The sequence below is a fragment of the Budorcas taxicolor genome, chromosome 15 (assembly GCF_023091745.1).
Source record: "Budorcas taxicolor isolate Tak-1 chromosome 15, Takin1.1, whole genome shotgun sequence".
NCBI lineage: Eukaryota > Metazoa > Chordata > Mammalia > Artiodactyla > Bovidae > Budorcas > Budorcas taxicolor.
Window position 1 is genome coordinate 53,570,008 of NC_068924.1, and position 15,875 is coordinate 53,585,882.

Consider the following 15,875-nt stretch of genomic DNA (forward strand, 5'->3'; position numbering starts at 1 on the left):
TTGTTGACCCTGACCCAGCCATCTAGTCTCCCAGCTGCTTCCTCTAAAGTGCATCTGTAAAATCAACAAAGTCTCCTGTGTCTTCAGGCTCTCTTCCAGGGAATTCAGCCTATCTCTTGCCCTAGCTGAATCTGATGTTCTGAAGAACCCATGGGTACCCACTGGTAGCTGTTAATTTTCTTATATGCTAGTAGGTATATTCAGATTCAGGAGATGAGACTGGGATTTTCATGCTCCTCATTGCTTTTTCTAGATTCTGACCTCTTTACCCTGTTGGCAAAGCAAACATACAAAAACCTATTCCTTTGAGACATGCTCTTTTCCTCTACCAGTCTCTGTTATAACCCCATTACTCATCATGTGTTTTGGTAACAGAGAAACAAAGTACACAGATAACATAGGAAAGAGAAACAGTTTTTCTTTCTATTGAAAAGCTTGTTATGATGGATGACAGTAACACACAAATAGATGATTCATTCAACACCTTGGCCTTTCATTTGCTTGATCTTTGGCACCAGTGACCTCTTGTGTCCCATCATTTTTATTTACTGCCATGGTAAACTCTGAATCAGGTCATCATTTCTGTTAGTCCATGTTCAGAATCTGATTCTAGCATCTTGTTCTCTGATGACTATCTTGGCTTGTTCAGCCTGTATGTTAGCCTCCTGTTCATTGTTCTTCTTGGTGGCCTTCAGACATGTCCTCTTTATCCAGTTACATTCAGTTCAGTTCACTCAGTCGCGTCTGCCTCTTTGCAACCCCCATGGACTGTAGCACCCCAGGCCTCCATGTCCATCGCCAACTCCCGGAGTTTACCCAAACTCATGTCCATTGAGTCAGTGATGCCATCCAACCATCTTGTCTTCTGTCGTCCCTTTTTCCATGTGCCATCAGTCTTTCCCAGCATCAGGGTCTTTTCAAATGAGTCAGCTTGTCACATCAGGTAGCTAAATTATTGGAGTTTCATCTTCAACATCAGTCCTTCCAATGAATAATCAGGACTGATGTCCTTTCGGATGGACTGGTTGGATCTCCTTGCAGTCCAAGGGACTCTCAAGAGTCTTCTCCAACACCACAGTTCAAAAGCATCAATTCTTTGGCGCTCAGTTTTTTTTATAGTCCAACTCTCACATCCATACATGACCACTGGAAAAACCATAGCCTTGACTAGACAGACCCTTGTTGGCAAAGTAATGTCTCTGCTTTTGAATATGCTATCTAGGTTGGTCATAACTTTCCTTCCAAGGAGTAAGTGTCTTTTAATTTCATGGCTGCAGGCACCATCTGCAGTGATTTTGGAGCCCAAAAAGATAAAGTCTGTCACTGTTTCCACTGTTTCCCCATCATTTGCCATGAAGTGATGGGACCAGATGCCATGATCTTAGTTTTCTGAATGTTGAGCTTTAAGCCAACTTTTTCACTCTCCTCTTTCATTTTCATCACGAGGCTCTTTAGTTCTTCACTTTCTGCCGTAAGGGTAGTATCATCTACATATCTGAGGTTATTGATCTTTCTCCCGGCAATCTTGATTCCAGCATGTGCTTCATCCAGCCCAGCATTTCTCATAACCAGTTTACATTACATGGCCCATTATTTTAGTAACACCCTTGTCTTGACCCACTGTGACTTCTTATCATTCTTATAGCCTTGCTGTCCATTTTCTCTGTACCTGCTGGATGCAAGCAGATGTGTAGAGAGTTACACAATAGTTTCATTATAAACTCCTGATTAATGACCACTTCTGGGCTCTCATTAGTGCTCAGCAGTTTTATTACATTTCTTTGTTCAACTTGTTCTTCCATTTGAGCAAACTTTCATCCAAAACAAAACATTGAGTTATTTATTTATGATCTCTCCCTCTTTATCACCTTTCACATCCAAACCATAACCAAATTTTTATGATTTATCTCTTAAGCATCTTCCGAATTAGTCTCCTTTTTTCCATTTCTAACATTGCCACATTAGTCCAAGCACCCATGATCTCTCACCAAGGTCACTGCCACAGGAGAGTCTCTCACCTTCTCCAAACCATCTGCCACTTGCAGTCAGCATATTTTTTTCAAAATGTTAATCTGTCGTTGTCAGTAAAGTTCAAGGAGAAAGAGTTGATTAAAGAAGGAACACATCAAATGAAAATGTGAGCAGGTTCCACCTTTGTTTGAAATCCTTCCTTGGTTTCTTATTTTTCTTAGGGGGAAAAAAAAAGTCAGACTGTGACCTGACATGGTCTTGAGACCTTTGCATAATCCACCTTCCTATCCAGCTTTAACTTCCTCTGTTGCCAGAACTGCCCTCAGACTAACTGCACTGGCCTTCTTTCAGTCCCATGTGGCAGCGCACTTCCCCCTGCCGTGGCTTCTCTGTATATGCTGCTTCCTCTAGTTGTAACATTATTTCCCTTAGCTCCTACTCATCTTTGAGGTCTCAGCTAAAACATCACTTTCTCTCAGAAGTCTTCCCTGACTCTCAGGCTTTGCCCACCTCTTTCCCAGAATAGTGTTCCTTTCCTTCAGAGTGTTTAATTTATAAATCATGTATTTGATAGTGAGATTATGTGAGCAGTGTCTGTGTGCCCCACTGTGCTTAAAGCTCCGCTGTCACCACCACACCTGGCACACAGTGTGAGTGCAGTGGAAAACTGTTGAATGAGTTAACCGTTTCTCTGGTGATCACTTTCTTTCATCCCTCCTATTATAGGGGAAGAGTTGGCCCACCTGCTATCCTAGGCAAATCCTCCTCCTGGGCCCTCCCCACCTGTAGGATGCAGAGCCCGTCCCCTCTCACCTTCTCAGGGCATCCTGCTATGCTTGACCATGTCCTAAGTTACTGAGCTCTCCTCTCTTTGTGCCAAACTTCACATCGTCTCCATTTCCTCACCTCATCACCCCTGAGCATACACCAGTCTTCCTTCATCTCCCACTGCTTCATTTAAACTTGTGTTTACCATATTACCAAAGCTACCTACCAGTGAATTCATGTAATTACATCCAGTAGACGTGTTTTCATGTCTATTTGGCTTGAACCGTCAGCAGCATTTGACTACTGATGGAGTTGGTGATGGACAGGGAGGCCTGGCGTGCTGCAGTTCATGGGGTCGCAAAGAGTTGGACACAACTGAGCGACTGAACTGAACTGATATCTTCCTTCTTAAATTAATACTTTTTCTCTGCTTTTCTGGAAAAATCCTTCTGAGCAGTCTTTCTTAGACCCCTTTTTATTTTTCATCTCTTGTTGATATTCTTAAGCCTCTGAAACAATCCTGTTCTCCATGATTTCTTTAGGCCATCTCATTCATACCTGTGACTTTAGTTTCCATTTAAGTTTTTCTGTAATTCTTTAATTGGTTTTTTTTTTTAATGGAGGAGGGCATGGCAACCCACTCCAGTATTCTTGCCTGGAGAATCCCATGGACAGAGAAGCCTGGTGGGCTACAGTCCATGTGCAAAGAGGTGGACACAACTGAAAGAAGAATTGTTATTTTTACCCCAAATTTCTCTCTTCATTTTATGTAAAATTTATTATATATGTTGTACACATGAATAGTATGTATTACCTGCTTCTCTTCAGCCTTCCCTGTCTCAGTTCATAGACACCACTGTCTGCCTAAGTCACTCTACTGAGAAACCAAAGTGTCATCTTTGACCCCTCTCTCTTCACCACTGTCACAACCATCAGTCACAAAGTTCTTGCATTCTGCCTACAAATTGTAGCTCAAGTCTCTTCATATATGTTCCTCTTGACTACTGGAACCCTAACCAAAACCATCACCACAGGACCCAGCAGTCCATCCTGGGCATATACCTAGAGAAAATCATAATTCCAAAAGACACATGTATCCCAATGTTTATTGCAGCACTGTTTACAGTAGCCAGGACATGGAAGCAACCTGAATGTCCATCAGCAGAGGAATGGATAAAGAAGATGTGGTGCATATATAAAATGGAGTATTACTCAACCATAAAAAGAAAATAATGCCATTTGTAGCAACATGGATGCATCTAGAGATTGTCATACTGAGTGAAGTAAGTCAGACACAGAAAGGCAAATATCATATGATATTTCTTATATGTCGAATCTTAAAAAAAAAAAGGGTACAAATGAACTTACTTCTCTGAGAGAAACTCATCTTTTCAGAACCTTCAGAGCTTCCCCTCTCATTCAGAGTAAAAACCAAAGTCCTTACTCTGTCCTGTGAGATCTGGTTTGATCTGGACCCATCACCTTGCTCACTTTGTCTCCTCTTCCTTTTCCCTCACATTCTCTAGCCATTTTCCATCTTGTGTGCCTCTGGCCCAAATTACGGTTCTTCTGTATTATCACCAACTTGCAATGAGTTATGCATAAAACTTTAGTGATAAAACTCAGCAGGAGAACATTTTCCTTTTATTAGTCATGACCAAATATAATAGTCTCTTTTACTCTGCCAGGTGGAAGGAAAGAAAGAGACAAGCATTTCCAGCAACGGTAGAAAGAAAGGAGCTTGGTGTGTTCCTGAGACTATGAGGAACACACTTGAACAGGATAAGGTTGCAGATAAATCCTGCAACAAGTCAGATCACTGAGGCCTTGAAACTGAGGCAGAGAAATTGACATTTACAACAATAACGAATTAGGAAGCAGGGCTACTCACTGACATGATAAAAAGTTACTTAAGGAAAATAATAATACCTTATCCAGTGAGTAGAGGACAGGAATGGTGCTAAACATCCTGTAGTGCCCACAGACACTAAGAACTTTCCAGAGTGGTGATGAGAACAGAGAGAGGAGACTGTTTCACGAAAAAAAAAAGGACTTGTGGACCTGTTGAACTGCATACATAAAATGCAAAAAGGAATAAAAATCAAATGCCTGAGTAACTGAAGAAAGTTGTGGGGGATACTGACCTAGATGGGAGAAAGTAAGTTGAGTTCGAAGAAAACTGTTGGCCTTGGAACATATTGAGGACATGTTGTCACATTTTCTATACATACAATGAGCAGAAGTGACCTTAACATGCACAATAAAGGTTCGGAATTAACCATAGCCATATCTTCATCCTCCACAGAGCCATCAGAGAGCCAGACACGGCTGTGGGACTCCAAAGGTGAAGCTGAGACACTGTAACCAATGTGGAATACTTTTTAGAAATGTCTGGCTTGGGGAGGAGAGGAAAAGGCTTAATATAATTGTATCTTTTAGAAAAAAAGATTCAAAATAATTTATTTCATAATTTTTTTCCAAATTGAGTGCAGCATATTATTAATATACATATACATATAAAGTAATTTGAATATGTATCATATATAAAATTTATGTGTATATATAAATTTAAAAATTTTTCCTACTTTCAGCACATACATAGGAATCTGTTTTTCTCACATTTCATTTGCTGACACTTTAGTAGGTCTTCTTTGCAGCCTTAGCTGATGCCTATCGTGATGACCCTATGGCAGTATACTCTTGAAATATATTCTCAGTTCTGGAAGGAAATGTGAAGTTATATTCAATATATTTAGTTTGGCATATTCAGAACTACAGGATCTTGGAGATGAATGAGATATTATATCTCATCAAGTGCAATGGGCCATCCAGTGTTTGATTCCCCCTGTGTTAATTTCTAGGGCTGCTGTAACAAATTATCACAGACTTGGTGACTTAAAGTAGCAGATATTTATTCTCTCATAGTTCTGGAGGCCAGAAGTCTGAAATCAGGGCACAGAAAGCTCTAGGGGAGACTCTTTCCTTGCCTTCTCCAGCTTCTGGCTCCAGGCATTCCTGGGCCTGTAACTGTGTAACTCAGATCTCTGCCTCCATCTTCGCATGACCGTCTCCTCTTCTCTATGTCCCTCCTCTGTACGTCCCTTAGAAGGATAGTTACTGGATTTAGGGCCCAACTGGATAATCAAAGATACTCTAATCTCAAGACTTCTACCGTTTTTCCAAATAATGTTGCATTTACAGGTTGTGGGTTTCCAAATATGGACATGTTTGGCGGCCACCATTCAGCCACCCTAGGCCTCTGAAGGCATAGTTAGTATATTTTGTAGCTGTGTTTGTTTTTATTTTTATTACACAGGAGAGAGGAAGCAAAGGAACAGGGCCCCAAATCATCCCCCACAACAGCCTCTGAGGCAAAGGTTTGCCTGGGTTCACTTTGAAAAGGCAGTTTTGGGGTTTGTATTCAAGAAATTCTCCAGCCTGTCAGTCTCAATGCAAACAGCTTAAAATAAAAACCTCCCAGCTGTTCACCATGCAGGCATATACCACAAAATACAAAACAAACCTGTTTGGAAAATGCCTGACCTTAAAACAAGAGTGGGGCCTTAAAGATGCATTAAACACAGAATCTTCCAGAAATCAAGTTTGGCTATAACTTCACAAAACCAGAAGCACAGAAAAACATTTCTGTGCTTAATAAAAGTCGCTCAGTCATGTCTGACTCTTTGAGACCCCAAGGATTATACAGTCCATGTAATTCTTCAGGACAGAATACTGAAGTGGGGAGCCCTTCCTTTCTCCAGGGGATCTTCCCAACCCAGGGACTGAACTCAGGTCTCCTGCATTGCAGGCGGACCTGAGCCACAAGGGAAGCCGAACTGTAGAACTCCTAGCTAATAAAAGAGGAGGAAGGTCACAGATGACAGGCGGGGGGGTCCTCTCACGACACCTGCCTCTTTTTATTCTGAAGAGACTCATAACCTGGAGAGGGGAAGAGCAGCCCGGGGGTGGGAGCAGAAGTTCAGTGATGGCGGCCCAGTCTCTGGGGAACAGAGAGTTGGCTCACTGTTTGCCTGCCACTCTGCTTTTCTGGCTGATCTCTGCCAGTGCCTGGGATCCCGCCTTGCCAGGGCCCTTCTGCTGCTGAAGCTACTGCTGCCACGGCCCTTGGCACCACCTCCCCCCTTCAGGCACCCACCATAATTTATCCCTGTTTCTGGACGTGCACATCACCTCACTGCAAGCTGATGTTCATCCAGTTGTGGCAGCTCACCAGGTCCCCACTGTACATCTCCCCATTTTGGAGGTCCACCAACATTGGGTGATTCTGAGCCTCTTCCAGCAGCAACAAGGGGAGCATGGAGTCAGCAGGGACCAGGCTCCCTGAGCCGCTGCAGCTCATCATATGATAATTATTTGTTGCTCAGCCTCTAATTGCTGCCTCTACTCAAGATAGTTTCGGTTTTAACTAATTCTGTGGTGACATCGATTTTCCTGTAACTTTTTAACCATTAACTTCGGATTTTCCTGCTTGAGGCCATGAGAACAAACCAGCCCCTCTTCTCTCTGCAAGTCCTTCATTTGTTGTCCATGACACTTCTGTCCTCCAGGCTAAACACCTCTGGTTCCTTCAACCATTTCTCTCAAAACTCCTATGTCTCCTGTTCTTCCAATCATCCTGGGTATTCTTCTCCAAAGAACCCAGAGAAAGAACACTGAATATATAACTGAAGACCCAATGCTGAGGTCATATCTCTTCCACTAAGTAGGTGACTGAAGCAGGACAGTTTTTTTAAAATAACAAAATCACTGGACCACCCTGCTTCATTGCATGCTTTATATAGTCAAATGAGATTATTACAAATGAGATTATTACAAAAGCTGTAAGAAACATAACCCTTTAGAAAGGTTCCCAGTTATTTATCTGTATACTTGTAAAAAGAAATTTTAACTCCCAGAACCGAACATAAATCTGTCATTATAGTCTGAGCCAGTACAAAGTGGTTGACACTGGCACATGCCCTGGTTATCTGCTCTGTTTCTGTTAATACAGCCTGGAATCAAACTAGCTTTATAGTACTCATGTCATAATTCTTTATTCACACTGAAATTACTAGGTACTAAAGAGTGCTAGCCATCTTCACAGATAATCTACTTATTGCTTTCTGATTCATTGATTTTTACCATGTAGAATCAGTGAATTTTTTATACAACTTGGCAATATAATTTAAATTGAAAAAGAATTTAATATTGTGCATTTTAATTGCATTTTTTGTAAAGGTATAATAATAGAAAATATATAGTTGTTCCTCTAGTTATTTCATGTAATATTCCCTTAAATGAGTTCTATTTGTGCTAAGAGCATTTTTCTTTTTGTACTTAAATGACCACATTCCTGTCTAAACCTGCAGTTTGCTAGTGAGATTCTCTATGCATATTGAATTAAAATGCCTTTGATTTGTATCTTCTGTCCTGATGGTAATAGGTTTTACCCTTTCAGATGGATTTCATTTTCCTAGATTGCTTGTTAGTAGGTCTATAAATCCATGTACTATGTGATAGTTCAACATGACATGACCTTTTAAGAATTTGAAAGCAATATAAGATGTGAACTCTGTCTTAATATTTGATCTGTCTTAAAATTTCCCTATTGGAATCTTTGGCTCTACTCACTCTTTAGATTTGTTTTAATGGTACATGCACAACTTGGGGCTCTTTCTTTCTATGAAGAAATCCCAAGGAAGTAATAAAGTCAGTGTTGTAACATCCATTTTTCAGGATTTAGAGGCTTGGTTTTCAGTGTATGCTTAATTCAATTTATTTTCCAACATTTGAAACAGTTTTGCATTTATAACTTGAAAGTGGAGATACATTGTGGGTTTGGAGAGCTGTGCAGATGGTCTACAGGTAGTGATTTATAGAATAACAGCTATACAGTATGGAGCTTGAAGAGTCTAGTAGATTTCTTCAAAATACCCCTATGCTGGTATATTCTTTCAATTAGGTAGTTTCTTTACAAACTATTCCATACAAATTTGAATGATTCCCAAATACCCTGTAAAAGCCTGGTGTGTTACACTTTACTTATCCTGACTTTGCTTTGCTATAATTTTGAATGCATCTCAATTCAGGGCCAAACCATATGTCCTACTTTATTTTTTTATAGCTTCAATTAAATACAAAGCTACATCTTCTTGATGGGTGTATGAAGCATTTGGTGTTCCACTGTAGAACATAAAGACACTTCATGACCTGGCTTGCTCCCCAGTGCCTATAATTTTATAGTGCAGCAAATTTACCTTTTGGACACTATGATATCAGCAACTTGAGAATTTAATATAAGGCTTTAAATTCTGTTTCCTTTCTTTTATTTTCCCTAGAAAACAATATATCCTTCAAGCATTATGGAATGTATCTTTTTCTCAGACAGTTAAACCACAATTGAAATTAAAACTTATCTAGTAATTTATTTATTTCTCTAAGATTAAAATAATCATACATTGCAAAACTAAGGACAGTAAAGTTTCTTCTTGACCACATTTAAGTTGTGATTGATCTGTCTATAGAGAAATCTATCACAGGTTAAAATGTATGATTTGTCTGGAGAATCAGGAAAAAATATGATAGAACATAGATACATGCTAACCTTTTCTTCTTCATTTATAGGAGTAGAAAAAGGAAAATAGTGAATTAAACTTATTCCCTAAAATAACTCATCACCTATATAACGATCTATAGATCTCATGCGTTTGTTGCTTCAGTGAGTCAGGTTAAAATGGAAAGCTTTCGAAGAACACTATGGTATGAGTACATTGCCTTGAAGAAGTAACATCCAAATAGCACTCCATACAAATGTAAATGAATTCTTGATGAATTTTTGCTCACTGGTTCTGTTGATTTGACTAACCATATCAGAAGAAACAGAAAGCTTATATATTGCTTTCAAGTGTGATTTTTTTTTTCTTAATTTAATAGAAGTTGAGATGTCAGATCCAAAGTGTTAAAGGAAAAAAATTCTAGGATCTTAATCTTAGGGTGGTAAGTTTATACTATATAAATATGAGACATAGGGGCCTCAGCTCCTTGAGATTGGTGGATCACTATCTTATTTATTAGTCCCTTGTTGCAAGACTTACTCAGTTCTTCCTTTGAAACAAAACTGCCATCATCCTGATCTGCCTAATGTTATGAAGATATTAAGATAATAGGTTGCAGTGACTGTATAAGTAGCTTAGTCCAAATTTTCAGATATTTATGCTATATCCAAGAAGCTTCCACCTTTGTCAACTACCTGGAGCTGTTTTACTCCAGTTCTGGAAAACTTCTGACACTGCTTTACCTTTTTTAGGTTTCCATTATACCCAAAAGGAGGAGAGAAGTTGCAGTTTGATTACGGTGTCTATCTTCTGAACAAAAATATAGCACAGGTAAGTAGCCCCTCTGTGCTTATCTCCTACTTGGCACATGGCAGCCTGCTTTCTTGGATTGCTAACCCTCTTTATGAATAAGTTCTACAGTGTACTCTTTTATTTAACTTGTTACAATGATGATACAGAGTTCTTTTTTGGCCACAGTATTTTTCTGTGCCATTATAAATACTACAGAGAAACAGTGGGTACAAATAGGATTCCTCCTGCTAAACTCAGAAACCCTTTACTGAGTTGTTACTTGCTGCTGCTGCTAAGTCACTTCAGTCATGTCCGACTCTGTGCGACCCCATAGACAGCAGCCCACCAGGCTCCCCCATCCCTGGGATTCTCCAGGCTAGTAGGTTATAATTGAATGTGTGGGCTTTATAGCCTCTTGCTTCTGCAGCTTGGCTGGTAATAGCTTTCTTCTCTTAGACCACTTCTAGGAACTCATTTTGCATAGGGAGTTGTTTATGGAGTAAAAGTTTAGTGACTTTGGCAAGTCCCTGACAGTCTCCTCACCTGTTATCCAAGGCCCCAAAGAAAAGCCCAAGCACATGGTCCTTCCAGCCCATCTTGGGTTTTTGTGGCTCTCCCAATGTCATACCTGTTCATATCTCACTTAATATCTTTCCATATGCCATAGAAAGGCTATCAGATGCTTGGGTTTGCATTTTCCTGAAACAAATATACCACATTTCCTCAGCACACATGGCTCTACTTCAAGAGGTAACATGCCATAAATTTTGTAATTGTAGAGTAAGATCAGCTTCAGTGCCTTGTTTTTATTCAGACATCCTTCCAGTTGGACTGTCACATGGAAGAGATCCCACTGTTTGGCTGTTATTTAAAGACATTATCAGCTGTATCCTCAGACCTTTCTTTTATATAGAAGCAATAAGTTTTACGATGTTTTTGTTTTTATGAACTGAGATGCTTTTTATCTGTATGATTCTAAAGACTCACTGAACAATTCCCGTATTCATTTCTGATGGATCTAGAATTATTCTTCCGTATGTTGTCACCTTTGCCTTTCTTCCTGTCATCTAACTTCAGTTTAATGTTGTTTGTTTTTTTTAATTTGGTGTTTATTAGACTCTTAACTTTTCCAATACTGAATCAGAATTCTAGTTTTCAGTCATCGATTAATCATTTGCTTAGAACCTCACACTCACATTGCTTTTACTGTTTCTGCCATCCAACTCGTGTTCTTCATTCCAGGCGCGAGCAGCCTTGCTCACAGCCTCTAGCCCATGACTCATCTTTCCATGTGCCATTCTTCCCACAGCTGATGCTTTCCCTCCCTCCAGTTTTGGCAGAAGAATATCTCAGTCTAAGAAACAGGACCTTAATTTCAAGTCTGTGTAGCTCACATTACTAATGACAGCTGTCATACCATAGAGAAGGTGCTTAGATGAAAACTGTCAAGCAGTGGCCAGACTAAGGATGTGTTAAGGGAGAAGAGATCTAAGTAAATTAGAGAGCACCTCCAGTGAAGTCAGCCAAGGTGAAAAGAGCATGTGGACCCTGGGGTCCAGAGTCTGGGAGTCAGGATGTCAGGAAGGTTGTCCTCATTTAGTAGAATTAAGTTCTGATCCGAGTTCAGAGGTTCTTCTCTCTTTGCCCTGTTTTCTGTTTCTTGCTTTAAACACGTAAGGCCTAAGTCAGTTTTAGAAGTTTCCAGGTGAAACCTACTCCTAATTAAGGCTAGGACTGAAATGCCTGGATTTCCTCATAAATCCCAGCTTCAAACACACACACATGTGCACGCACACATGCATGCAATGTACACACATGCATGCATGTACACACATGCAGACTTAATTCTTCTCAGGTCCAACAGGAATGGCAAAGTAAGGTATAAAGGGGGTGCTAAGAATACCTCCTTTGAGAACAAGACCAAGAGGGAGGCTGACTAGGTGCAATGGAAAGCTGGGGACAGCCAGCCCTCTTCATCAGACTCCGCTCCAGCACTGTTTGGGCCTCACTTTAGAGCACTTCTAATTTTATCCTTAACTGAAGTAAAGCCACAAGTATGCTGAGCTAGTTTTATTTCTCTGTTTAAAAAATGGATTATTTCTACTAATTTTGTATCTTCTGAAATTCAGAGAGTAATACATTTGTGTGTGTATTTAATGGGTTAACCACTCTGATTCCATAGGGAGCAAGTATCTTGCTCTCTAGTGTTTTTTCATCACTGTTATGGCAGTTTTAAAAGGAGACGACAATAAACTTCTTATAAACAGACTTTCTTAGGTTTCATAGTTCATTCATGAGGCCTCTTCTGAGCGTTTAGAAAGAAACTTTCAACAAATTTGTGACCTTCAGCTTTTTTCACGTTAACGCCATTTTGTCTTTAGCCTTACTACCAACACTTTCTTACATTTCAGCTTATAAGAATTCACAGAACCATAATTATTATGGCTCATAACCAGGTATTATATTAATAAGATACTTCCAACTTGTGAAGGTTAATTATATATACACACACACACATATATTATATATACATACACCAATACATGTTGTCAAAGGGGAGTTTGTCTTCTCAGTCAGTCTCACTTATATCCCATCTCTAGAGATGTGAACAAATCATACTATTAAAATGACCCCACCTCAGTAATTTATAAGCCACGTTAGTGGAGGTGGATGAAAGCACTGGCATGTGTTAAAGTGCCAGAGAAAAAGGAGTGAAGTCATTTAATACTGCATCCATAACTTGGTTGAGGGTTTGAATAGTCAATAGGACCTTTCATCACAACCAGAAGTAGTAGTAAAATCACTTTTTTTGGTAGAGGAAATGACAGAATTTAGTAATATTTGTTACTTCAGTATTTGGGATCAGTCCAGCCCAAGTTTTGAAAGCCCAAGCTTAGAAAGACAGGCCTTCAAGTAGAAGTCCTCAAGTGTTGTTTGAAGAGCTGAGAGGGTTGGTAAGGCCTGCCTGCCCTCTTCCTGTCACTGCTGTCGAAAGGGGTGTGTGTGTGCAGGGCTGGTATTAAAAGTGAATAAAGCAAAGTGCCTTGTTTTTAACACCATTTACTAATTTTTTTCAAGTGCCAGCCCCTTTGGTTGGAAATAGTGTTCCCTCTTCAGCCTGTAACACTGTAGAAATGGACCTGGCAAAATTGAGGTACAGTGTAATTAACATGGTTTAAGAAACCAGCTCCTGCCATAATTGTCAGTAAGTTTATAAGGACATTATATTAGTACAGTAGTTTGCTTTTAGTTCCCAGAATAGTAAATCAAAAATTATAATATTTTTTGGAGAGCTTTACAGTCTATAATATACATACATATATTAATTACCCAAGTGACCCTTGTCATCACCCTGCACAGTGAAAAGGGCAGCACTTGACCCAGCATTTCCACTTTGGGGTGTTTGTCCAAAGTAAATGAAAACACTAACTTGAAAAGATATCTACACCCCCTCATGTTTATTGCAGCATTATTTAAAATAGCTCCTCTGCCCATGGGATTCTCCAGGCAAGAATACTGGAATGGGTTGCCATGCCCTTCTCCATTTAAAATAAGACATGGAAATTACTTGTGTCCATCAGTGGATGACCAGATAAAATGTGGTATGTGTACACACATTCACACACACACACACACACACACACACACACTAGAATATTCAGCTATGAAAAAAAGGAAATCCTTCCATTTGCAACAACATGGATTGACCTTGAGGGTATTATGCTAAATGAAGTAAATAGCATATGATCCCATTTGTACATGAAATCTGAATTAACAACAAAACAACAAAAAAAGCCCAAGCTCATAGGTAAAAAGAACATATTATGTGGTGATTGTCACAGGTGAGGGTAGGAGGTGGCAGAACTGGGTGAAGGTTGTCAAAAGCTACCAACTTCCAGTTATAAAGTCAGTCAGTCCTGGAGATATAATGTATAATGTAGCATGTTGACTACAGTTAATACCATATTGTATATTTGAAAGTTATTGGGAGGGCATATCTTAACAATTTTCACCACAGGAAAAAAAAGTTTGCTACTATGTGTGGTGATGGATGTTGACTTATTGTCGTGATCATTTCACAATATATACATATACTGAATCACTGTGTTATATACCTGAAACTAATATAATATTATATATCCCAATATATTATGGGAGATGAACTAATGGATTAAATGTGGGAGACTGGAGAAAAGGAGTAATCGAAAATGACTCCTGGGTTTTATATGTGACCAGCTAGATTATGAAAATGCTGTTTATTGAGATGGAGAAGGGTCTAGGAGTCAGGGTTTGGTAGAACCAAAAGTTCTGCTTTGGAAATGTTAAACTTGAGTTGCCTTTTAGAAAACCAAGTAGAGTCTTGAAGTAAGCAACAGGATATATGAGTCTGGAACTTAGGGTGGGAGTCAGTACCGGAGGTACAGATTTGGTCATCATCAATATAAAGGTGACATCTAAATTCATGGTACCAGTGTGATCAACCAGGAAGAGAGTGCAACACTAGCTCCAGAGAGAGAGACAGATACAGGCAGAAGCATACAGTGGGATTTAGCCCTGGGAATTCTGGTTTAGAAGTTTAGAGGAAGATGAGCCAGCAAAGACTGAGAGGAATGGCCAGTTGGATAGAGGGAAAACCAGGAGAAAGTAATTTGGTAACTAAGAGGATTTCTGTAAAGAAAGAGGAATCATCTATATGAAGTCCTCTATGAGATGAAGTATCCAGTGGACTTTGGAACATAGAAGTCATTGACAAGAGCAGCTTCAGCAGAGGAGTAGAAGAGTGAATGGGAAGTGAGGAAGTGACCTTGATTGTAGAAAGCCCTTCTGAGGTATTTTTTTGAAGTGAGATAGACAGATGAGTTCATAATTGGAAAAGATTGTATGTTAAAGGGAGATTTTTTGATTTTCTTCTTTTTTTTTATTTGGTTTTGGAGGGATGTGGAACCTTTTTGGTGTGTTTTCTTTTTTTAAGATGGGAAATATCAAGGCATATTTATATGCTAATGTGAGTGATCAGATGAAGACAGAAATTCCCAATACAAAATAAATAGTTGAAGGAGTAATGTCAAAAATATCCTTGATAAAGCAGTAAAAGTTTTATTGTATTAAATGTTGACCCTTGAGTACATATTTTAAAAATACTCTGTGTGATAGAAAGGGAAATAGGCATAAAGCACTTGTACAATTGAGTTGCTAACTAAACTAGCTGATTTTTTTCATGGAGCAACATTTTGAAAGATTGTCTAATAAACAGCCAACTGTACAGACTTAGGTATTTGGCAGACATTGTTTTCAAAAATGAATGAGGTGAGCGTTTCAAAGGAAATTAACTGATGATGAAATTCAAGATTTTGAATGAAAATAGTATATTGGGAAACTTGCATTTGCCACCATGACATTGACAGCTTCCCATTTCTTAAAGATGTTTTTAGTGAAGTTGGTAGTGATACTCAACAGATGAGATTTTGAAATATTTTGTAATAAATGTATAAGCTTTGAAAATCTATATAAGTCAATGAGCCAGTATTTTCAAAATGACCAGTGTATCTTGCTCTGAAGTCATGTACAGGTAAAGATCTCTTCACAGTGCAAAAAGCCTAATGGATTTTGTTTAACAGATGCAAAAAGTATATTGATAAGGCTTCAGATTCTATATTGCTACTAACCTTTAAAAAACTACTACTTATTAAGTATGGAGATAGTATCAGAGAAGAATATCTACAGTTGTCTGAAAAAGGCTATTAAAATTCTCCTTTCTTGCCAAATTACATTTTCTCATGAAACAGCATG

At 39.1% G+C, this 15,875-nt stretch overlaps 1 protein-coding gene across 2 annotated transcripts in view; it reads left to right on the plus strand.

The window, feature by feature from the left end:
- UVRAG (UV radiation resistance associated) overlaps window positions 1-15,875 on the plus strand; it is a 324,277-nt gene that overhangs the window by 234,270 nt on the left and 74,132 nt on the right. For both annotated transcript variants that reach the window (XM_052652384.1, XM_052652385.1), the window contains exon 13: window positions 10,046-10,124. In XM_052652384.1, coding sequence (XP_052508344.1) covers window positions 10,046-10,124 — 79 coding nt within the window. The remainder of the gene's footprint in view (window positions 1-10,045; window positions 10,125-15,875) is intronic.